Raw genomic sequence first — 24711 nt, 5'->3', positions numbered from 1 at the left:
GTGGGCGTACCTTGTAAGGGGCGTGGTTTGTAATCCTGCAGGACGCACTGCAGGCCTATCGCACTGAGTTTATCACTTATCTGCGATTTTCTCCTTCATAATAAACTTTATTTAAAATTTTGTAATATTTAAAGTGGTTCATTGTGGCCAAATAACATTTAGGAAGCACAAATAACATTTTTTTAAGCACAAATATTTAAGTGCTGTAAATATTTTTGTCATAACTCCAGTTTCAAAACTATTTTTTTTTTTATTTTTAATTCAATGAAATAAAAATTTTAATTTGCATTTAGCATATTTGGTAGTTAAATCAAACCCAAACCATGACTGATAGAAAATAATTATATATTTAATATATACACTGAATAAACACACCCCAGTATCCATTATATTTCAAAATTTGTTTTATTTGCAAACAGCATGAATAGATCTGCAGACTAATTCTACAGAAGAGCTGTTACATTTATGTGTAATGTACATATTTAAGTCCAAAAGGATATTAGCCGTAAGTATGATGTGATTACAATGAGTCCATTTTATAGTAATCTAATAAATTGTTCTTCATGTGTATTTACGTATATAACTATATCATCTAGTTTATATATATATATATATATATATATATATATATATATATATATATATATATATATATATATATATATATATATAAACTAGATGATATAGTTATATACACATATATATATATATATATATATATATATATATATATGCCTCTGAGAATTATTTTCACTCATATGTTTATCACCATAATATTTAGACCCAGGCCACCAACACCCAAAAAAAATAATAAAATAAAAAAAATACCAAGCTTTCAGTTTTAGGCAATCATGCATACTGCAACTGGGGTATCAAGCATACTAGCACTGGGACATCAAGCATACTGGGATTGGGGGATTAAGCATACTGGAATTGGGGGATTAAGCATACTGGGCCATGGGATGGTCACTCCACTCCGGCAGACTGCTGAGCGTTTCCTCAGTGCATGGCTGAATGGGCCAACCCCAGGCTTTGAAGAAAGAAGCCAGATTCATGTTCACCGCCTTTGAGAATGTTGCAGCGTACAAGTTCATCTTTCCATCTCGGTCTTTTGGGACGTTACTGATGCTGTGATAGGCTGCAAAGACTTTCTTGAAAGCATCCCAGCCAAATTTATCTTGCAGCTGAAACAAAATAGGTTAAGGTAAGAAGGGGCAGAAATGTATACTCACGCCTGGCTATTGTGTCTAAATGTTACTCAGTTAAAGATCAAGTCAAGTCAAGCAGGTTTTAATTGTCATTCCTCTATAGTGCTTGTATACATTGGAACAAATATGTTGTTTCTCCAGGACCATGGTGCAACACATGACAGTACACAAGACTACATAAAGTGCAAATACACAACAGTGTGAGATGAGTGCAAGACAATAAATACACAGAACAATAAATACACAGGACAACATGTGCAGAACAATAAATGCACAGGACAATAAATACACAAAACATGGTCTGTAAACTATTAAATAGTATAGCAGCAATACTGGCAGCAAAAAAATCCCATGAATAAAAAAAGTGTCTGATGAAGCTAAAGTGCAGGTGTGCAGTAGTATTGAGTGAGCTGGAATTAGGTGTGCAGAGGTATTGAGATGGAATTAGACAAAATCGTACTTGACAAAAATACATGATTTAAATAAAAAATTATAAGTCAAGATATGGTTTCATACCTGCATGTTTTAATTTGTACAGAAAGGTATGTAGGTTATGATTAGGGATAGAGGCACAATTTGGGTCCAAACCTTTTCTTACAATTTTATTCATATGAAAGTGTATTACAAAAAAATCACTGTTATTCATTTTATTTGTGCACAAATGTCTCATATTATTTTCCAATAAAGTAACATTAATGTATGAAGAACGAGTGAGACTAATAGACAGTCTCTGCACAATGAGTTAAAATGTCAGGGAAAAATATTTGAGATTTGTATCGAGTACTTTTAAGGTTTCAATGAAAATGTATGAAAGGTATGTCTTTTTTTCATGGAAACATTATTGAGTAAGCGTTATTAGTTTTGAATTGTATTCAGATACAGTGCAAATCTCCTAACATGATACTTAAGTGTAGTAATGAAGTAGAATTACTTAAGTGCTTTCCACCTCCATGAAGGAAGAACATAAATGCACTCTGAATGTAACCAGTGATAGATGAGTTATAAAAATATAGAAATATATCCGCATTGTTACAGTGTCCTTTTTTACAGTTAATGTATACTCTTCTATAATTACTAACTTAATTCAGTGATTAAGAATGTAAATATAGAACCAATAATACCCTCTGCCCAAGTACTTTTACGCTATTTGTAATTTGTATTCAATAAAATAAAAAACACTATCAGAAAAAGTGTAGGTGTTTACCTGCATGTATGTCTCCAGGGCTGTCCAGACACTCCAGTTTTCCAGATTCCTGCCTCCCTTAGCGTAATTCTCAGCACGAATCCTTCTGTTTTCTGGAGACATGTTCTGATGAGCCGTCGCCCTGTTCACCCCCAGCACCTCCTCATGCACATACACCGACCACAGGTTACAGGTGCACTCGGTGGTATGTGGAGGGAACTCCCACTCCGAGCGCTGCTGATTATGGCCTAATTCATGAATGGCCCCCCAAATACCCCGTGTACGAGCTGTCTCTGGGTTCACGAGTTCTGCGGCAGAGGTGGAGTGAATCATTACAGGGTAGCCAGCGTGCATGAAACCTGTTATGAAAGGATGGGGGATTGAGAAGCCTGGTTAGTCAATCATGCTAGATCTTTCTCCATCTACGTAGCTTGAGTTAATACGTTTGTGCTACTAACAGATTCCAGTACAAACCATGAGAGATCTGAACATCAGCGACAAAACGTTCCTTGCGTGAAAACTTGGCAGGTTTTGCGGCTAAGTCGGCCACACCCTTCATGATGGAATCCCAGAGAGCCGCCACCTCATCAGGACGGTCCAGTTTACGTATGATATCTGAGTGTAAGGTAATGATTAGATTCTCAAACTCAAGCTCTGCCCAAGGCGCTGGTGCGTCACGGATCTCCTTCACCCAGTCTTCTACACTGGTTTGTCCTGACGGAGAGGAAAGTTAAGTTCACTTGTTTGGTTACACTAGAATATGTTGTATTTTATGTTTGACCACCAAGTTGGCTGGCCCAGAAGTGGCATTTTCACTGACTGACTAATAATTAATTCCTGACTGTTAATTCCCCTAGACATCCATGCTAGTAGTGTAGCTTTAGGCTACCATATAATACGATATGATTTCGATTCTAAAGGCAATGATTTAATATTTGGCCAGAACACTGAATCTGCTAAATAGATATGATTTGATTCAATTTAGTAAGTATAAGAGTTACAGGCAAATGACCTTGCTAACCTATTTACAAATCAGTTTAAAAATATGAAGTCTAATAATAATAACAATTGTAATCAATATTAATAAATTATAATAGTTAATAATCTATTTATGATTGTTGCCTCAATTCATTTCACTCTCTGCCTTTTAAATCAATGCATCGATCTAAACTGTCTGATTATTACACCCCTGATTCTATTATATGTTGGTAAATGCCCAAAATATGGACCAGCAATCCATCAATTAGCTCAGAGAATAAAAGCTTTTCCATCAAATTTGATTATTTCGGGCATCTTTGCGAGAAGTTTCTGCTCCGTTTCTGAAAATTGGTCAATTGAGAAGACAAAAGAGATTTGTCCGCATATGGAAATGTGACAAAATGTCACCAAATGTCACCAAGTTTTTTTTTTTTTAATATCACCAATTTTCTCATGTTGTTTTTCATATCGTCAGCTAATCAGATAATCAGCTAAAAACCAGCTCTTAGCAAACTCCTGTTTTAGTAGTAGTAGTAAGTGCTGGTATTAAGGAAGTAAGTGACAACTGACTTTACCAGACTTGTAGTATGGTGCTTTTATGGATGTTTGTACAACAACCTCCACCCCATCCACTTTGCTGTTGGGTGGTGCAATCAGGTATATGAGGCCTCCCCACAAATTCCAGACCTGCAGCATCTCATTCTCCAAAGCAAATCGCTCATACACTACAGGAGCACGTTTCAGAACATTTGCTTCGCCCAAGCAATCTGTTTGACATCCAATCTGCAGCTGTAGACATATGGTGTAAACATTACTTTACTTTATCTCTTTACATTGCTTTACTTTATCTCTGTTTTTCCTGCAAATATATAAAAACTTGAAAGAGTTATAACATATTGAATAATATACTGAACAACATACTGTAGTAATGTAATTACCTGCCAACCTTTGCCTTTGATTTCTTGAGGTACTGCAATGTAAGTCCTCATTCCAGGAGAAAGATACAGGCCTGTACTTAACCATTCTTCACAACCTGTAACAATTATCGCTGAATGTTATACAGTCTCATCTGGTTAATAAATACCATACATACAAAACCTCTCAGAGTATAAGTACATCCATGGCTGAAACTAGTCCCAAGGACACAGTGGTCCGAACACTAGTAGTTTTTTTTTAAATTTTTTTAAAAATTTTATTTATTTATTTTTTGAATACCTCTCATGTAGCCTATCTCCAGTTGTCAAATTCAAAATGGAAACAGTGGTGTCCTGATAACGTCGTTTAGTGCACTATGGTGAAGAACCTATAAGTCTTTAAGATCAGCAGCGACCTCAGAGCAGCTGAAGGTGTTTGCCCATAGACTTAATTATTTTAGCTCTTTAGTCTTCTTGTTGAGAGGTATGCAATGCATATTGTATAGGCTAACATCAGATATGTGTATATGTGTGAGTTTATGTGCTAACATGATATAAATGTGAGTGTATATGAGGGCAATTGGAGGTTTTAAAATACACGCCTGTTTTTTATTTATTTATTTTTTAAATTTATACTACTCATAGCTTTTCTAGTCAAATCAGCTTGCTAGTTGCAGTAACATTAGCTAACTGGGTTGGGCTCCAACCTCATTAGTTGGCTATAAACAAATATTTAATGTTAGTTCAATTTTAAGTTATGTTGTGTAACATTACTCAGTAGTAACACACTCTGACTTTATAGTGCATTATTTACTCTTGTATTGATGGCACAGTATCATCTAATGCAATTCAGAAATGAACAGGCTAGCTAAGTTAGGATTGTAAACCAAAATATTTCATTCAATAAAATTAAACAGTCACATTGGAATCAGAGCAGTTTATGTAATAATGCACGGATAACATAACAGATTTGAAATTAACAACTGATGTAGCACACATTCACATTGTTGAATATTAACTATGCATTTCTACAGTGTGGACCTCACTAAAATGTTGATCCAGGTTACGACCCTGAGTATGCTTTAACTTGGACTGTATGTTGTAGATATTTTAATGGTTAATGGTGTAGTCATCAGTGTTTGACAGAAGTTAGCTTAAGCTAGCTGTGGTAAAACTTAAAAACTCAGCTTTAGGGAAGTATATACTCAATAAATACAATCTGAAACAGAAAATTCAATTTCTATTAAAGAAAAGAGAATCTCTACCAGATGTGTCTGCACTGATCCGGACTCTTGCATTGGCCACTGTAGGTAGGCTGGGTATGTCAGTGATGATGAATGGCAGAAGTGCGTCAGGATCTTTGCACACCCTGTACACCTCACTTCCCAAATGAAGCATCATTTTATCTTTGGTACTTTGAACAGGACATGTATGACACACCTGTGGAACTCCTGCCTCTTTCACCATATCTGTCAGCAGTGCAACCATTGAAGTATAGGAAGCGCTTTCATGAGCCTGCATGCGCAGATAATTTGTGCAATCATTTCTCAGCTTCTGCAAACGTTCCTGTTCATGTTTGGTAAGGTCCTGGCCCTGGATGACATGGCTAGCAAAGCGCTGCAGCAAGTCACGGAAATGGTATGCCTGTGTACCACTCTCCCCATCTTCTGTTATTTGCCGGACTTTATACAAGTCACCTTTCAAGGTATTACCCATGAGACACAGTCCCATTTTACTGAGGATACGGTTTCCTGGGCAATCAGTCATCACATTGCGCTTAGGGTTGGACTGTGCCCAGTACCAAGCATGACCTCCTATCATGAGACCTCCACCCTCAGCAACAAACTCCTGGATCTCTTGACATTGAGAATCATTGTAGGAGGTACACACAAAGACACTTAGGTCTTCCCTAAACCCTGTGAACTGACAATTTAGCCCTGACTTGCTCAGAACACGATGGGCATCTTTAAGTTGGGGCATGATCCCGATAACCCCTTTGCGCCCTTCATCAAGCCAGTGGATAGCGTTGATCAAGAAGCTAGACAGTGAATCACGACCAAGGAAACTTTCATGGGTGGCCACAATTATTCTCCCCTGTCCATAGTAGGCCCCAGCAATGAATGTTCTGCCACATGGGGTAAGTGCAATAGGAAAGGCTAAGGGTCCATGTGCCATCACTTCAGATGCTAAAGCCCCACCTCGAACATCAAACTCTGAAACACCTTGTAGTAGGAACTGTAGGTCATCTTTGAAGTCCTTACCAATCCTGGGAATAATCCGACATAAACCAAGTGAGATATTTGAGACAGTTACAAGAAGCTTTTAAAAACAAAATGAAAATTTACATTTGCTTTACTTACGACACTGCCAGCCAGCTCGAGGGAATTTGCATGGGCACAGGAAATTTGCCGAGTTCCCCTGTAAGCTCTGAGAAATAGATTCCTGCCACACTGCACACTTTGTTTCCAGGGAAGCAGAGTAATGTATTCTCTCCTGGGTGGGTCTGAGCCCAGTACCATGCCTGACCAGCAATGAGCAAGCCTCCTCCAGATTTAAGGAAGGCTACTAATTCTTTGGCACATGAATCAACACTGTATGCATCGGTGACATAGACTGCTAAACCCTCATTTTGGAAATCTCCTAGCTCAGTTTTTACAGGGTAGTAAGATAAATTCTCTGCAAGGGAAATGAGATTTTTTTGAATGCCTACCGTTGTGCTTACAGACTCAGATGGCATAAGCCAAGTCAAGGCATTCGCCACCAGGCCTGGGAAACGTGTTAAATACTCCTCATGTCCCAACACTACTATACGTCCTTGGCCATAGCGAGACGCAGCCATTAGGACCTGACCTCTTGGGTTCATGGAGAGTGGGAAGGCTTGGCTGCCTATTAGCACAAGGTCACTTGGCACTGCATTCCCTTGGAAATCAAGCTCCTGAATCCCTTTCATAAGAGTGCAATAGTCCATCTCTCGTTCCATTGTGCTTCAATTTTTTTTTTCTGAAGAACTTTACTATATAAAAATCTTTGCTATTACCAGCCTGAGATAATCTATAAAGATGAGGGCTTCTGAAGTTGTAGTACTGCTGAAAGAAAGAAAAAATTACTTAAGAATTTAAAAGGCAGCAATTGAAATTAAACAATGCAACAATCATAAATTGATTATTATCAAAAAAGGACAACCAACTAGTGTGTAAAAAATAATCCATGTGTGTAAATAATCCAGATGTGTAAATAATTTAATAGGATAGCAAGTTCATTTGCCCGTAACTCTGATACTTAAAATAATCTTTCTCTGCATCATTATTCATGAATTAACGGTAGGCCTACACCAGAATGTCAACAAAGTTGGTCACATTTCGATAAGATAAGCTACAAAATCGAATTGTGTCATAGCAGAGTGGTATCAGTAGTATTGTCATATATTGAATTGTTATGAAACAAAATCATATTATAGTTGTACCCCTAGCCAGCTCATGATCTAACTTGAGACTGATTACATATTTTAAAAAATGCTTTAATACAACAAGTTATGCAGTACTGAAAAGAAATACTATATAAAAATACTATATTACTATGTACATACAGAATGAGAATCAGGACTATCAACTCACCTATAAATAAATAGGAGTAACAAGTCAGGCTGCTTCTCCCTGAAAAGTGTTTTGAGTGTGTTAACTTGAGCATTAGTAAGCCTGTTCAGGAAGCCCAAAAGCCTGTTTGTGCAACAATATTTATACTGAAAGCGAGAGAAATCCACAATCTTATGCTTTCATATGAATCATATTAAACATTTGTCATTAACCCATTCATTTAATTGCCCTGTTCAGTATTCAATCAATAAACACAAATTAAACATTTGAAAGGTGTAGCTTTATTAATCAGTATTAATGTGGTTATTATTATTATTATTATTATTATTATTAATATTAGTGTTTGTATTGCAGCAGGATATAAGGATATAAACTGGTTGTGCTGCTCTTGTCTAAGCACATTGATCTTAAATTAAACTGTTTAAGTTGAAGATCCTATTGATACTTTGTAAATGTTTGTTTTATTCATTCTGTCACGCAGCATGTGGTGCGTCATACTGCCACTGAGCTTATTGATGTTGAAGATGGCAGCCAAAAAAACTGGTTAACAAACCAATTTGTCCAGTTTCACATTAATCCCACAGCAAACGAAGAGCTGCGCATTATAAACAGCACACATTCTACACTACACATTAGCATGCACTTGGTTCAGGTGTACCTCAGTTTAAAGTATACTCACCTTGTAGGAACGAATAGCAGAGAGATGTCGCAGATTAAAATGTTTTCTTCACACTGTGAACAATCCAGCACAAGGGCAAGACAAAACACAGCAAGCTTTCAAAAAGAACCAGGAAATAACTTCATGGCAATGAGCTCATGAATAAAAGCCAGTGATGGTAGGTGGAGCATGAGGTGAAGAATGAACAAAAGTATGTGAGAATAATACCTTGCTGTTCTGGAGAGGTGGAGTCTGGAGCTATCTTAAGTGTGGGTGAAACTATTTTACTGTTAAGACCAAAACAGTAAAACTGTTGTGGTAGAAAGAAAAAATAAATTCTACAAAATTATCCAAAAAATAGCCATACATGTAGATCTACTTACTTCAAAACTGTTGTGCAGTAAAGAGTACACGGGCTATGTACAAGGGCCTTAAAATGATGTCAGTATAGTTATTCTATCTCATTAAACAATGCAGTTCAGAAGTTCTACATAGAATATTTAGAACATAGATATATAGAACATTTTTCTCTCTACAGTGTAAATATGATCAGATGGCTTGGATTGATGCATTGAGTTAAAATGCAACAATGATAAAACAATTATTATCGATTATATTTGATTATAAACTAATTATTATCAAAAAAGGACAGATAGCTGGTGTGTAAAAGAATATTTTTAAACTGAGGTGTAAATAGGTTAGCAAGATGATTTGCCTGTAACTCTGATGTTTAAAGTAGTCCTTGTCTACGTCATCATGATTCATAACTTAGGCCTATCCCAGATTCTGAGCAAAGTTGGTCACATATTGATCAAAGGCTACTAAACTGAAATATATCATATCGTATCAGATTCAGTAGTATCAAATATTGAATTGTTGTCTTAAAAATTCAGTGTCACCTTAAAAATTTATTTTGTCTCTCATATTGACCACACTAACTGACATGGCTGTGCATACTCAGGTTGGCCTCCCTCACACTCTGCTTAAAAAAAACAAAAAACAGTTTAAATGCCATTTGATGTTTTATCAGTTTACTCATATTGTATGAAGATGTTGTAGTTGCTCTTCCTGTTCCTTTCTCAGGGCAGAGTTTGCAGTCTGCTTTGATCATTAATTGTGAAAAATATGTCCAGATTGCTGTTATTTCATGCCGTCTGTTTATCAGGGCAGCGGTATACACTAGAATTATGTTACACACATAATTCTAGTGTATACTAGTATTAGAGTATTAGAGTAAAGGTAAGTGAGCATGGTGGCAGACAGATACATATTGTATTGTGTGGAATCCTTAGGTTACATCCCTGGTAGTCAGTGGCGGTTCTAGAGTACACTAACTGGGGGGCCAGGCAGGGGCCACTTGTGCTTTTACGGGGCACACTAACATTTATTTTCAGGATTATTTTTCAGTCACATTTCACTATGTCATATATCACTCTGTTTTATAAGCAAATAAGCTAATAAAATAAGTTCAACTCAAATGTTTGTTTCATGTTCAACAAATTTTGTAGTCAAAAACAATTATAACAATTAAGTATCTAGAACCTGAAGGTTCATATGATGTGCTTGTAGAAGCACAGGGCTCCTCTCGCTCACACTCTGCCTCATCTCTATTCTCCTCTTGCTCAAGATGTTCACTGCTCTCACTCAACAGATTGCTGTCTGTCTGCTCTCTGTCTCCAGGTCTGCTGACTCTCTCCACAACTAAATCACCTTGCTGATGGGTTCTCTGTTCTTCTGGACCTTCTTCATTCTCTAAGCTTTTGTGTATTTCTGACTCTTTCACAAGCATCTTCTCTCTCCAGCCTTGACTGACTATTATCTTTATTTTTCTAACTAAAAAAAGGACATTATGTCCTTAGAGTTTTTTCTCTTCATTTTAACTACAAAGAAAAACTATGAAAATGTGTAAATGAAAGGAGTTCACTTAAATATACCATAAGTAATTAATATATAGTATAGAATAAATTGTATTGATTACTTTAACTGTGCTAATTTGTCCATGAGAATGACAGACCATTTACTTTAATTATAAGACAAAAATGCCTTTTATCAAACAAATATTTTTAATATAATGTGTAACTACATGCGTTTTTATTATATTTTAATGAAATATTTTCGTTACCTGTATGATGTAGTTTTGAAACTCTCTGAAGCGCAGAGACTCGGCATGGTACTCGGGCATTCGCTCTTGCTTGCGTAAACTGCGCTTGGCACAAAAGTTTCATTACTGCCACCCGCAGGACAAACTGTGCATCGCACCCAAAAGTGCTCGGTTCGGTGTAATATGATTCCAGACTTGGGGGGCCAGTGGGGGGGCCGTATGTATGCATTTATGCAAATTAATTTCTTATTATTATTTAATAATGTAGCACCCAAGTTTCCTTGCTCGAACAGGCAACGTGGCTTTAATCATTCCTCATGGCTCTCAGTGAGTTGAAAAGTTTGGCCTAACCTATGCTCTTTCTGGTTTACTTATGCTTGAGGAAGCAACTTAATTTTAGTTTGTATGTTTGAAAAGGAAGCCAGATTTTTGGAAATGAGGAATTTAAGAGAGATGAGGCAGAGAGTAAGAACTGTGTAAACGGAGCAGAAGTTCAATAATAAAAGTCCAATGTTAAACCAAGGTGGAATAATAAGCCAAACAAATCATAGGACTACCTAAATTAAACTGGGGCAATAGAGTGACGTACACTTGCGCATGCGCACTGCTTAAGTAACTCATTACATGTTTCTGTTTTCAGTGTGGTCAGATCTCTTGATTTTAGGGTATTTATAAACTGCTACTGTGGTCGATTTATCTTTTCCCCCTAGTGTTTGGCGTTGCTTATACATTAGTTTAATTATATCAGTCATTTGCAAGCCAGGAGTTTTTAAAAAAGTCTCATTACAGAATATGGTTAGAACTACAGTCAGGTCTATCAATAAACATAAGCACTTGTAACCACAAAAAAATGGATTCGAAGTAAAATTATTGGTCTACTTTTACAGTATGAATGCTTAATGTTGGGAAATAGTGCATTCACTATATACTTTATTTATAACTATATACTCTATGTAATAATAATAAGACCATTTCAAGACATTTGCGTGTTGTGAATTTAGGGAAAAATACCAAAATACACTGTGTGATGTAACTTTGTAATTTACAAGATATTAGCTAATGGTAGTCATGATTATGAAATTTATTTGGAGTTCCAGCCCTGGGTGGGATTTTAATTGTCCCAATCTGGCAACCCTGAGGTTTAATCACATGACGCTTATGGCTTCGCAACTTCTTCAGCTAGCTAGCTAATGTTTTTTTTTTCTTTAGTTTTCTTTTCCGCGTTAATGAGCACAGCTGTCTAATGGATAGCTGAGGATTTTATATGCCATTTTCTCATCTCAGGTGATATGTCAGGTTAGTTATTACTGTTTTCTTGTTTTTTTATTGAGCTTGTTTAATGTGTAATGTAGAATATACGCAGGCTTGTTCCTGTATACAGTAATATCACCACTAATCTAACTCAGGGGTGATCTGTATAAGAAATCAGTCTGATGACAGGGATCAGGGTTGTATGTGAATTTTATCCAGTGATAACTCAGATCTCCAGGAACAGGGTGAAGTCAACATCAGTGTGCTAGCCAGTGCTGGAAATGCTGTTCATTTTGTGCTGCTTAAAATACCAAATACCAAGTAGAGTTACATTGACATGACTAGATCCCTTTAAATAAGGAAAGATCTAGAAAGTAAAACCATCATCTCAGTATGCAGATCGACTAGCTCATGCATTTAGCTAGCTGTGTGGGTTAGGTGTTGCCCAAGGCCGTGGTGTGTTATCAGACAGACAGACAGAAAGTTAGATCACAACATCAGGCTGTCATGCTGTAGTGACTACACACAACCTCAGCTTTACCCAGCACCCGATTTAAAATCATTTACCTTTAAATCCTCAGAAATGGTACTTTTCTAATCCTCCTAACCCCTGGCCTGGGTTTCAGATGTCCTACAGGAGAGCGGATGTTGGACAGGACAATAACTTCCCTGATCAGTCAAGCAGAAAGAGTGCCACCCAGACCTGAGTTTTGTACTGAAACACACATGATTAAACTATACACACATGATTCAGTTATTAGGAGGTGTGTTTGAGCAGGGAGATCACTGCACGTGCTGCACTCCAGATCTGCAGGACCACAGGCTACTTCAGCATTAGTAACTATTTACACATGCAGCATGATAAACCTATGCAGTATATATATTTATCAATAACAATTACTGTTAGATTTACAGAGATCAGCAGATCTGTGTATAACGAGAACAGTACTGTCAGTGCCAGTCGTTTCACATCACACCGGATCTGTTCTCTGTCAAGTCCTGTATGAGCTGGATCAGGTGTGTTAAATCAGGGAAAACCTGAAACTAGGCAGTAGGGATGCATGGATACCTTTTTTTTTTCTAGACTAAGTATGAGTACATTTGATGCTTTATCAGTTTACTCATATTGTATGAAGATGTTGTAGTTCTTCTTCCTGTTACTTTCTCAGGGCAGAGTTTGCAGTATGCTTTGCTCATTACTTGTGAAAAATACTTGTGAAAAATACATCCGGATTGCGTTTCACGTCGTCTGTTTATCAGGGCAGCAGTATACAGTAGAATTATGTTACACAGAATCATTGGTATTGGCATACAGATATATGAGCATGGTAGCAGACACATACCTGATGCCAGTATCGGTACTAATGTATCCTCGGTATGCGTGGCAATCCTTCTCTATATACAAACATGAAAATGACGTGTAAATGGCTATCTGTCTCGACTGTCTATTTGTCATCAGATCGCTAGAGATGGATGATAAAAGCAAGGGTTCATGGGGCCTAGGAGGGTGTGAAAAAAACTCAATTTCAATAAAACACAAAAATGTTTTAGATTATCTTAAAGATATGGGATATATAGGGCTGTTTTGTTTATAGGTTTTTATACAACTGTGCTGTTGAATTCTTGACTCGGGTTGGTTAGAAGGTGTTGAAGACCTACTGCATGCACAGTTGTCCTGTTTTACACCACACTAGGTTTGCTCTTTATCAAGTCCTGTATGAGCCGGATCAGGTGTGTTAGATCAGGGAAAACCTGAAACTAGGGAGCAGGGATGAATGGATACCATTTTTTCCCAGACTATATGCTTTTGGTATGCATGAACACTTATACTGATACTGAAATGAGTAACCTACTTAGTATTAAGCAATCAGGGGCATCATGAAATTTTATTTAGCGGTTTATTTTGGCTGCTGCTGTGTGCTTAAGATTATGTTTAAGATATTATGGTTTAAACAGTATCTTTTAATAGAGAGCATGAGGAAGGGCAAACATGAGTGCACAGAGTATTATCAGGGAGTGTGGTGATTAAAAAAGGTGTCGCAAATAAAGTGTAGACCCTGGGCAAAGGAAGCACTCGTGCTCACTGCTCAGTGCTCGCAGAACTGAAGTGCTCTCACATGTGAGAGTTGCTCTGTACACTCACTGGACTACTCTGTGCTCATGAATATCTTTGTGAGTGCAATTAATGGCACCTTTCTCTCGTTTTGTCTCTCATAATGACCACACTTGCTGACACGGCTCTGCACACTCAGGTTGGCTTCCCTCACACTCTGTATTTAAAAAGAAAAAAAGCTTTTTAATTGCCATTTGATGTTTTATCAGTTTACTCATATTGTATAAAGATGTTGTAGTTCCTCTTCCTGTCACTGTCTCAGGGCAGAGTCTGCAGTCTGCTTTGCTCTGCTTTGATCATTAACTGTGAAAAATATGTCCAGGTTTCTGTCATTTCATGCCGTCTGTTTCTCAGGGCAGCGGTATACACTAGAATTATGTTATACAGTAGTGCATGGTATTGATGTACACATATGCGAGCATGGTAGCAGACAGATAGCTTACGCCAGTATCGGTATTGATGCATCCCCAGTATGCAGGGCAGTTCTTCTCTATGAGAATGGCTTGGCAGGTGTAAATGGCTATCTGTCTCGACTGTCTACTTGTAATCAGATTACTTGAGATGGATGATAAAAGCAGGGGTTCATGGGGCCTAGGAGGATGTGAAAAAACTCTATTTCAATAAAACACAAACATGTTTTAGATTACCTTAAAAATGTTGGGTATATAAGGCTGTTTTGTTTTTAGGTTTTTATAAAATGTGTTGTTGAATTGTTGATTCTGAATTCTTGGTTAGAAGGTGTTAATTAGATTTTCTATAACAGCAGCTCTGACAGTAGTTCCTACTGTAATTTATACAATAGGGTTTTATTAATGTACTTGTTTACATTTCTAGGTTTCTATTGTTACATGCATAGTTCCTAGGTAACAAGACAAGCTGTGGGTTTTTTTTTGTATTATTAACTTCAAGAATATGTGTTTATAGCTGCAGTAACAAACGCGATAACAGGAACTAACTTGTCTTGTGGACTTTCCACAACATTAAATATAACTATATACAGTTACAAATGCATTAATGACATGCCGTTCATTAATATGTTAAAAAGTGTAATCATTGGTAAATTTCTTGAGGAATAAAACCCTTAAAAATAACTGCGACTTCAGGCTGGGATTGGACGAAAACAAAGCAGATCACACCACCTTGTTGTTCATTATTTTCCTATAACAGCACATTCCTTCATGTTTTAATCCTTACTTAACTGCACATGAATGATCGCATATTGCATTAGGATTCACTCTTTTCAGAGCCACCTAATTTTGCCTTGATGATGAATACATGAACACCATTTTGTCAGGTGCTCTATCAGCAGTAGCCGTTCTACTTTTTAGTTTATTCCTCTTTTTGCTGTTCTGCAGGTGAAATTCAGCGCCATGTCTGTGGATGGCTCCCGGACGTCAGTGTTTACCTTCCAGTCAGCTGTACACAGTATGCATGTCCTCCGCTGCCTGGATGAGCAGAGACAGAAGGACATCTTGTGTGATGTGACAGTGGAAGTGGAGAGCAGGAGCTTTCGAGCCCACTGCTCAGTACTGGCTTGCTGCAGCGCCTATTTTTACACCAGACTCCTAAACCACACGGGATGGAACTCGGTCATCACTCTGCCTGAGGAAGTAATCATTTGCATTAGTAATTACACATGCGGCTTGATAAATGGATATGATATAACTTATGATAAGCTCCCTGAACAAAAAAATTTTGCTAATACTTGGTTATATAAGGAAGAAAAGCGTGTCTTAAGGTAGTTCTTGCCAGTTTTAATCCACACGTTTTCCTTGGGTTTCCTACAAATCCCACAAGTTTTCTATGGCATATATGGCCCCTATGCATCCTACTGTTGTCATCCTGAACATTCGGAGTGTCAGTCTTGTGTACCACTTGGATGTAAAGCCCAAAAGTTAACCTTTATGCTAAATTACATTTATCCTGGTGTACAGCCTGTTAAAATTATATGATAAAGCACTGCTATTGGTGGATACAACTCATTTTCTGTCCTTGTTTGGAGCTTATTATCTGAAGGCGTTTTTAATAACTTAAGTGTGTTTATATTTACACTTTTTTAGATTATTGGATGTTTACTCCATTTATATTCTTCCATCCCCAGGTCACAGTAGAGGGCTTTGTGCCTTTGCTGCAGTTTGCCTACACTGCAAAACTTCACTTCACCAAAGAAAACATCTTGGAAATTCACAGATGTGCTGAGCTATTGGGATTTCACAATCTCGACAAAGCGTGCTTTGAGTTCCTCATTCCCAAGTTCTCTGATGGCAGCGAAACTACTCAGGAAGCCAAGAGGAAGAGCAAAAACAGCAGCAAGAGCAAAAATAGCCATGAAAAATCGCCAGCTGCCAGCGGAGAGTGTGATAGTACTGAAGAACAATGCACTAATACTGAAGGAGATGGTGTAGCTCTGGTTACTGGAGATCAGACGGTACAGAATGTATCACCTAGCGATACAGAGTGTCCTAATGAAAGGCCTTCTGTCACCTCTGATAAGAATATTTTAGATTTTCCTTCAGTCTCATTCCAGTCTGCTACTGACCAACAAACAGAACTGTGTTTACAGAATTGCGGGCCACAGCTGGTTCCGTCTTCATCCGTACCCACCGGTCAAGTGTGTCCCTTTCTTTCAATGCCATGTAGCAGTGAGAGTGACAATGTGCATCCTGTCACAGCTGGCTGTGATGGTGGCATTTTGAATAGACTGGCAATGGATGATGTTCAAGGTGAATGTCTAAACATGCCAAACGTTGCTGAGGGCCAAATTGTGCAGCCTGTAAGAGATTTAGAGCCAGCGTCGGACTGCAGCCAGTTACGTCCCTTATCCTCCAGGGAAACAAGTGAAGTCTTGGACAGCATTGCATCAGTGAGCAACTTGGAGAGCATTGAGAGCATCAACACAGAGACTTTTGACCCCCCTGAGCAAATATTCCCCAACCCAGCACACAGCGATGGCTCCACAGAGAGAAGCACAGTGGAGAGGGAGGTGGCTGAGCATCTGGCAAAAGGGTTTTGGCCAGATATGAGTTCCTCTTTGACAGAGACTCCGGAGCACATAGAGCCGGCAGCAGCTGGAAATGGCTCTGACTTTCACTGGCTCAAACACCTGGATTTAGGTGCTGCACCTGATGAGTGCCCTTTCCTGAGAGACCTAAACTCCAAGGAGGATCCACCCTCATTGGCTACCAGTCCATCCAGAGAAACAAGCAGAGCAAGTCCCTTTGTGTCTCCTATAAACTCTGGTGACAATTCTGAATGCGAGCACGAGGCCGACTCTGTGGTTAGCAGTGAGCAAGCATGTGAGGTGAGCTGGATGATTGGCATCGTAGGTGAATGAAATCACATGTACAGCAGAATATGTCAAATCATACCTAAACACTGTCCAGTAGTAGCCTGGGTTTAATATGTTGAGGGGAGGTTTAAAAAATTTTAGAAGCAACAAAAAATGTAACAAAAAAATTTGTGTTTACTGGAGCGTAACCTAATCTGCGATAGCAGCTAGCTAACTAGCTTTAATGTGTTTGAAACAGACTTTCTCAGTACTTCATGGCTTTTATTTATTGACCTCATTGGATCAGTTACATCTGAGATAAGAGGTTTAACCCTGGAGTCTTTAGCCACACTTTAGACTCTAATCTAAGTAGCTAACTCGATTGATCTTAGTGATTTTGACAAATTTGACAGGTTTAGCCATTGTTCAAAAATCTCTCAGAATATGACAAAGATATGAAAGGTCCGTGCCCTCGACGTTCCTGAAACTCCACAGAAAAGTGATTTTTCCACAGCAGTTGTGTTTATTTGCTGTGCGTTCAAATAAAAGCCAATCAGGAAGGATTCTGAAGGAAAACAAACATCAGAAGGGAGGGGAGAAAATAATAAACCAAAGCAATCTGACTTAGAGGTTTAAGGAGCTACCTAACCTAATACAATCCAAAAGAAGTTTAAATACAAGAAAATTCAATTAATAAGAAGTGAATAAATTAAATTAAATTAAATTAACAAGAAAATAAAATACAAAAACCAAAGTAAATAATAGTTTTTCCTGTGATACTACTGATAGTTATAATACAAGGTTCTGTTAGAGTTTTTCTGAGTTTACTTCGATAAACACTTGCTTATATGCAATAGATAACCGTTTTGCAACTAGCACTGCCAAAGAAAACAACATACCAGCACAACCTAGATGCAAATATTAATACAGATCGAGGTGAACAGAGGTGAGGCAAGGTGAGATGAGGTAAGGCCTGGCCTGGGAAGCAAGAAGAAATGAGCTGGCTGCACAGGCAGAATGCAGCCAGACATACACTCAGTTCCATAACCTAGATAACCTAGGGTCGTAACACTCCTAGTGTCGTAACACTCATGTCTGCCTGTGACAAATACAAGTTAGTTTGCTAGCAGTTATCTGTCGATTTTAGTCCAATCATTTATTATGCTATTTGTGATGGCAGGAGGACATGGGCATGTTCCTAAATTGTAGATTTTGTATATTCAGAATCCTGGCATTTATAATGAGTAAAGATGTTCAGATGTTTCTAGACCTTCTTCAGTAGTTCAGTAGTCCACACTGATTATTCCTGTTCAGGAGTACTTCATGCGGCTCTCCTCTCTCTCCTCAGGTGGACTTGCCGTTCCCCGTTGAGCAGATCTCGAGCATGAGCAGGCGAGCTTTCCTGCAGATTCTGAAGGAGCAGCGGCTCACGCCAGAACAGCTGGAATTTGTGCAAGACGTTCGGCGGCGAAGCAAAAACCGCATGGCTGCCCAGCGGAGCCGGAAGAGAAAGCTAGACTGCATTTACAAGCTTGAGGGAGACATCAAGAAACTGGTACATTCTATGTATTGTTTGATATAACACTGTGTAGTGCTTTTAGAGACAAGTAAGATTTTTTTTTCATTTAAAGGGGTGTGTTTTCATGTACAAAACAGTCTTGACTGAAAAAAAAAAATCAGATTTTGCCAACACCAAAACTTTAATCAAACTGTAATGAAAACTCCCTGTCCTAAACAATACCATATTCACTATATGAATACTACTTAGGGATTTTGCCATTTTATATGCAGCTACTGAAAGTGTATTGTAGAATATCTGGAGCACTTTTGAATCCCACAATGCACTGAAATAGATTAGTGTCCATACAAAATAGCCTGAGGGATGCAGAGCACACACCATGCACTTTGCAGAAATAGGAAGTAAGGGCGCTTTCGCACTTGGTTCTTTCTTTCTCAAACACCATCTCAAATTGTATATGTAATCCTTTGGGAAGTGACCACACGGTGGGTGGAATGCGACTGCTTTTATAGTGCTGCTGCCAATGTATTTTTGGTCACAGTGGAGTGCTTCCAAAGTTGAAAAGTTTTCAGAACTTTTCAGAAAAGTGCCGAGTGACGTCAAGTGCTTTATCTCCCGACCAATCAGGTTGCATGTTGGGAAGCAAGCGAGAAACCCAAACATGGAGTCTTGTTAGTGAGTGAATATAAGGAGATTTATGACATGTAGAATGGAAAATATTTCATATTCCTATGTTGCAATATAACTAAAAATATCAAGTTGGCTATTTTTGGGTCATTCATCGTTACCTGATGTGACATCCTGCTTTAACTGTGGCTGCCTACAGTCATGTTGCACAGGCAGCTCCTCGTCTCTTAGCCTCCAAAGCTACAGCAAAGATAATCAACCTCCTCATTGCCAGAGTTAGATTAACCTTTATTCAAACTTTATTACTGATAATAATAAATATAATCCAGATAGCAAGCTAGGCCTGTTAGGCAAACCTAGCTAGGACTGCTAAGAGCATTGTTGTATTCACAGTGTGTACGTTGCATAACCTACTTTTTTTTCATATCAGCACAAACGGTGCTCCCGCCAGCACTTTCTCTGTTAAAAAAAAGTCTGTGTGAAAGCAGACTAAGGTGACAGTTTGGATATGGAGCAGGTCTACATGAGTCACACACATTAATCCAACTTCTTGCAGTAACATCCAGAAGCCAGGTGGCAGCATTATGTAAAATCTTATACCTTGAATAAAGTAAAGCTTTTGGCTAGCGGTGTCAGCAGTAAATAAAAGAAAATAAATGAACGTAATCATATAATCAAATAAATAAATAAAATCCTAAATTTTATTTGAGGTTAAAAATTAAATGTTTGAGAAAAAAATGTTTGTATGTCAGTAACAAAAGCAACATCTTATGTAACAGACCACTTTTCTGACAAAAAACAATGAAGGCTGCTGGCTACTTTTTCTTTTTCAATAAAAAAAAGCAAGAGCGACAGGCAAAGTCTCCAGAAGAACTGTGGCACATTTTCCAAGATGCTCAGTAAAACTTCCTTATCTAAAGTTATGTATATAAACTGCACAATTTGTACTTGAGGCTACTCACTTTTTTTTTAGAGCAAGGGTTGTCAGACCAAATATTGACATTGTTCAGTTTATTACTATCTGTACTGTTTACTACTCTTTGTAGTTTTTTTAAATGTAGAAACATTAAATTTTTGCAGTGTTTAAAAGTATATACACACACTATATGGCCAAAAGTTTGTGGACACCTGGCCATCACACCATATGTGCTTTTTGAACATCCAGTTCCAGATTTAATCCCCCCCCTTTGCTGTTATAATAATCTCCACTCTTCTGGGAAGGCTTTCCACTAGATTTTGGAGCATGGCTATGGGGATATGTGCCCATTCAGCCACAGGAGCATTAGTGAGGTCAGACACTGATGTGTGGCGAAGAGGCCTGGGGTGCAGTCGGCATTCTGGTTGTGCACATGGGCATTGTCATGCTAGAACATGTTTGGGCCTCAGTTCCAGTGAAGGAAAATTATAAGACTACAGCCTACAAAGAAGATACGGAAGATATCTAAATAACTTTGTACATGCACTAAATAACCTAATTGTTTGCCTAAAATCTATTTATTTAAATTGATCTGATTTACGAAAATAGAACAGTTGTGAAATTCACATCTGTGTTTGTGTGTGTTAAACAGAGGATTCAGAAGGAGAAGTTGCTGCAGGAACATAACCAGCTGAAGCAGAGTATGGAGGAGACACAGCAGTCTCTCTCAGGTCTGTGTGAGAGTGTATGTACTAAATCCTCAATGCAGCCGGAGCAGCTGCATATCTTAGCCAGGTATCTGTCCCCTGACTCGCCCAGCTCGGTGCTCCTCACACCCACTGCCTCCCCAAACTTGCCCTGCCTCGAGGCCTGGAGCAGTGAGCCAACTCAGCCTGACTGCGCTCAAGCTAATGGAGCAGTTAATAATAATAATAATAATATTAATAATAATAATAATAATGATTTGGGCACCTTTCCGAAGCCCAATGATTATTCACAAACATAATCATGATAATCAAGTGATACAAGCAAATACAATACAGGACACAGTCACACACACAAAGCTGGATTACAAACTGATTTAAAACAGAACTTTGTGTAAATAATTTTCACATTTTCAGTATTTGGATTTTTATTCATTGAGCTGATTATGAGGAAAAGCAGGCTTGAAAAGCAGCTGTATGTGGTTTAATGATTTCTCTGGGTGTAAGTATTTGAAACCTAACTGCCAGTTTGTATGTAGTGTAGACCTTAACAAAACAACATTGAGAGTAAATGAAATCTCCTATAATGGGTCGTCACCGCGTGAGCTGCGGTCTGGATGTGGATCCAGCAGAGTATTTCAGCGGATCAAAGTGAGCACTCGACAAAAATCTGTACCTATTAAAAAAAAAATTAAAAAAGGCCATAATTCAGTTCCTCCAGTTTGGTAAATATGAACCATCACAGCTTCTGTATCAGATTCTCTGTTGAGGCTTGTTGAAGACAATTACATGCATTTATGTAAATTATTTAGCTGAAGGCACCTCATGAAGAAAGGAAGGAGTTTTCACAGACTTGCATTGAATTTTATTTCAATTACACTCTCTGATCTGATTACTGAAGTGACGATGATGAAAACAATGTCTAATGACGATTAGACAGAGAAGTATATGTTTATTTTCCCCACTTCAAATTCACAAATGTGTCTCATCTGTTCATAGTCAATACTGCTAGTCAAACATGATATTATGAAGAGCCACTATGAAACAAAACATAACCACTTCAAATTCATGCGTCTTATTTATAGCCATAAGCTAATCATGAATGGTTAATTATTAAAAGGTAATTATTATAACCATTCAGTCATGTTAGTTGCTTATCCAATCCTTTGTAAACAAGGAATTTTAGTAGAATTTTACTGCCATATAATCAAAACACTGCTCTGTGTGGAAGAATAGGACTGGAAGCATAATTTCTTATGAGCTGCCTTTCTTACTTTTGTGTGCAGTATTAGGAAAATCTTTGTGCATGTTGCATTTTATTTTCTGAGGAGTTGTTTCGAAATTTCTCATTTGTCCACACAGCTGTGCAAATGTTTTTTGCAGAAGTGGCTATAACACAGCAGAAGAAGGGTAGAGTCACTAAACCAAACGTTCCTGTTTAAGTTTAATCACGATAACCAGGATAAGGCAGATGCTAAGGAGGTTAATGTCAACTCAGGCTTAAGCCACACGTGTTCACTGTTCAGAGGCAAATAAAGTCAGCAATGTAACAACATTATACAATGTGACTCAAATAATAGTTTTTAATGTTTTAGACAAGTTGTTGCAGAAAATGAGATGCATAGATTATGCAAAAGCTTTAAGAAAAATCACAGACCCCCGCAGTACAGATTGAGTTTACAAAAACATTTAAAACAAGTTAGGCACATTATTTAAATGTGTACAAGAATAGTTTTATTTTATTATTGTTATTTCTGGGTTATCTCCTCATAGAACTCATTTTCCTTAACATTGTCAGTAGATTCCAGTTGACGTTATATATGGTCTTTGATAATGGATTGTAATTTCCACAACTGTAATAAAAATGTAAAAAAAAAAAAAATCATGGCCCCTCTGGCTGAAGTTCACAGACACCACTTTGAGAAACAATGGAGTTACACTATATTACAGAAAGGACAGAATTGCTTTTGCACTGTTTAGATGGTTTATACCTGCATTTTGTGATGTTCTGCACCATTGAATGTCATTTAATTACTAGAGTCATTGATTTATTGCAATTGTTCTAATATAACTTGATAAGAAAAAAACAAAATAGCACATAGGATAATAGGAAACCAGCTACTGTTATTTTCTTTTGCTTGTATTTGATTGGGTAAGAAGCAGATTGCTTGTGCTCAGTTATGCAAAGCCACAACATAACCGCCACTGGTGCAAGTTTGATTTGGAGAGTGACTTCAGCCTCTGTCGTGATCTTAAGAGTTAAACATAACTCTACCCCAAAAATCCTAATTTTGTGTGTGTGTGTGTGTGTGTGTGTGTGTGTGTGTGTTTTATGTCCTTTGAATTAAAATAAGGTAGCTGGAAAGGCATAATAATCATAATGATCTGAACCTAACTGCCAGGGTGTATACAGTGTAGTCCTTACCAAAACTTCAATCAGCATTTCATGACTGAAAAAGAAAGATTAATTGAAATCCCATATAATCAAAAAGCTGCTTTCTGTGGCAGAATTATAACATCGTTTCATATGAATTGCCTTTTGTGTGCAATAATAGGGCAATCTGTCATGTCTAATAAGAGTTAAACACAACATTAATTCCATCCTAACAAGCTTAGTTTGTCTTTTTTCCCTTTAACTGAAAAGAAGGTATATGTAATGAGCACTGCCACTGTACTAAATTCAACCATGATTTAAATTGAAGCCAGTATGTCCTAGTACTCTAGTGGTCCAACCTGTAATTTTCACTCAGGAGTAAATGTTTTGGTTGTTTTCTGAGTATATTTGTCTTTACTTCAGTTCTTTCTTTACGTTTTCATAATGTTTATGAATAAATCTATAGAACTAAATTTGCACTGTTACTAAACATTTCATATGAAATTTTAGCATGGCATAATAACCAATATTTGTATTATTCCCGTTGCAAGATGTGCATGAGCCAAACCATATTCAGAGGTAAGGATTCTTAATTATCTAAGAGTCTGCTTTACAATAGAAATCTTAGTATTCTCGGCACATTCACCTTATGCACTTTGTTATACTGTACAGTAATTACATTGCATTTAATTATGCTAGATTTTTGAGTGTCATAATGTAATGCATCCATTCAAATGTAGCACAATAGTTTCAGCACTAAACGCATAACATGGTTACTAAATATAGTGCACATTTGTGCTGATATATTAACAGAGGGATTTGTTACAGGCTCTAAAATAACTGCTATGTATGATTATGTGCTTATGAGCGAGCAGTTTGTAAATGGCTTGTAATCAATAAAATCAAACCTGTAAAACACTTTGTTTTCACTCTTTTCTTCTGTTGGTTCCATGGGTTACAATGTTAAGGAAAAAGGCCCTTTTTTGCTGGACAGTTGATGATCACAGTTTCAAAAATAAATGATAGTTAGTACAATGTGAAGAACATGATAGTGAGGAAGATAGGAGGTGGTATGATGTTAAAACATGATAATCAGTGTGTTCTGTCATCCAATAGGATGTTGATTTCTTTATTCTCTACAAATTGAATAATGCATGAATGTAAACATTCATACTGCAGTGTTCTGTCTCAAAGTAAGTGGGGAATAGCACCTGAATGAGACGCCAGTCGATTACTGAACCCCAAACACACGTTAGCATTCATTCTCACATAGGGGAAATTTAAAGTAGCCAATCTGCCCACTG

General features: G+C 37.6%; 2 protein-coding genes across 15 annotated transcripts; one reads left to right on the top strand and one right to left on the bottom strand.

Moving 5' to 3' along the window:
• Positions 1 to 716: 716 nt before the first annotated feature.
• Positions 717 to 12549, bottom strand: LOC117599014 (TRPM8 channel-associated factor homolog). Of its 14 annotated transcripts, XM_053239691.1 has the most exons (12): positions 10657 to 11265; positions 9434 to 9513; positions 8763 to 8844; positions 8556 to 8608; positions 7898 to 7936; positions 6644 to 7369; positions 5549 to 6549; positions 4308 to 4402; positions 3945 to 4158; positions 2866 to 3105; positions 2413 to 2750; positions 717 to 1184 (listed from the first exon to the last, which is right to left on the bottom strand). In XM_053239691.1, the coding sequence occupies exons 6-12, from the start codon at positions 7261 to 7263 to the stop codon at positions 942 to 944; spliced, it is 2751 nt and encodes a 916-aa protein (XP_053095666.1). In that variant the 5' UTR covers positions 7264 to 7369; positions 7898 to 7936; positions 8556 to 8608; positions 8763 to 8844; positions 9434 to 9513; positions 10657 to 11265; the 3' UTR covers positions 717 to 941. The 14 variants fall into 14 exon arrangements, with proteins under 14 accessions (XP_053095666.1, XP_053095664.1, XP_053095669.1 ...); XM_053239689.1 differs by having other exon boundaries at positions 8556 to 8844; XM_053239694.1 differs by lacking the exons at positions 8763 to 8844; positions 9434 to 9513; positions 10657 to 11265 and adding an exon at positions 12454 to 12549.
• LOC113539181 (transcription regulator protein BACH1) lies at positions 11776 to 24575 on the top strand. Its single transcript, XM_026934769.3, has 5 exons — positions 11776 to 11931; positions 15355 to 15609; positions 16101 to 17300; positions 18616 to 18822; positions 20982 to 24575. Exons 2-5 carry the CDS (start codon positions 15370 to 15372, stop codon positions 21333 to 21335), a joined length of 2001 nt encoding a protein of 666 aa, XP_026790570.3. The 5' UTR covers positions 11776 to 11931; positions 15355 to 15369; the 3' UTR covers positions 21336 to 24575.
• The last annotated feature ends 136 nt before the right edge of the window (positions 24576 to 24711 follow it).

The sequence above is a fragment of the Pangasianodon hypophthalmus genome, chromosome 14 (genome assembly GCF_027358585.1).
Source record: "Pangasianodon hypophthalmus isolate fPanHyp1 chromosome 14, fPanHyp1.pri, whole genome shotgun sequence".
In the NCBI taxonomy this organism is placed as follows: Eukaryota; Metazoa; Chordata; class Actinopteri; order Siluriformes; family Pangasiidae; genus Pangasianodon; species Pangasianodon hypophthalmus.
This window is presented reverse-complemented; position numbering and strand designations above follow the sequence as displayed.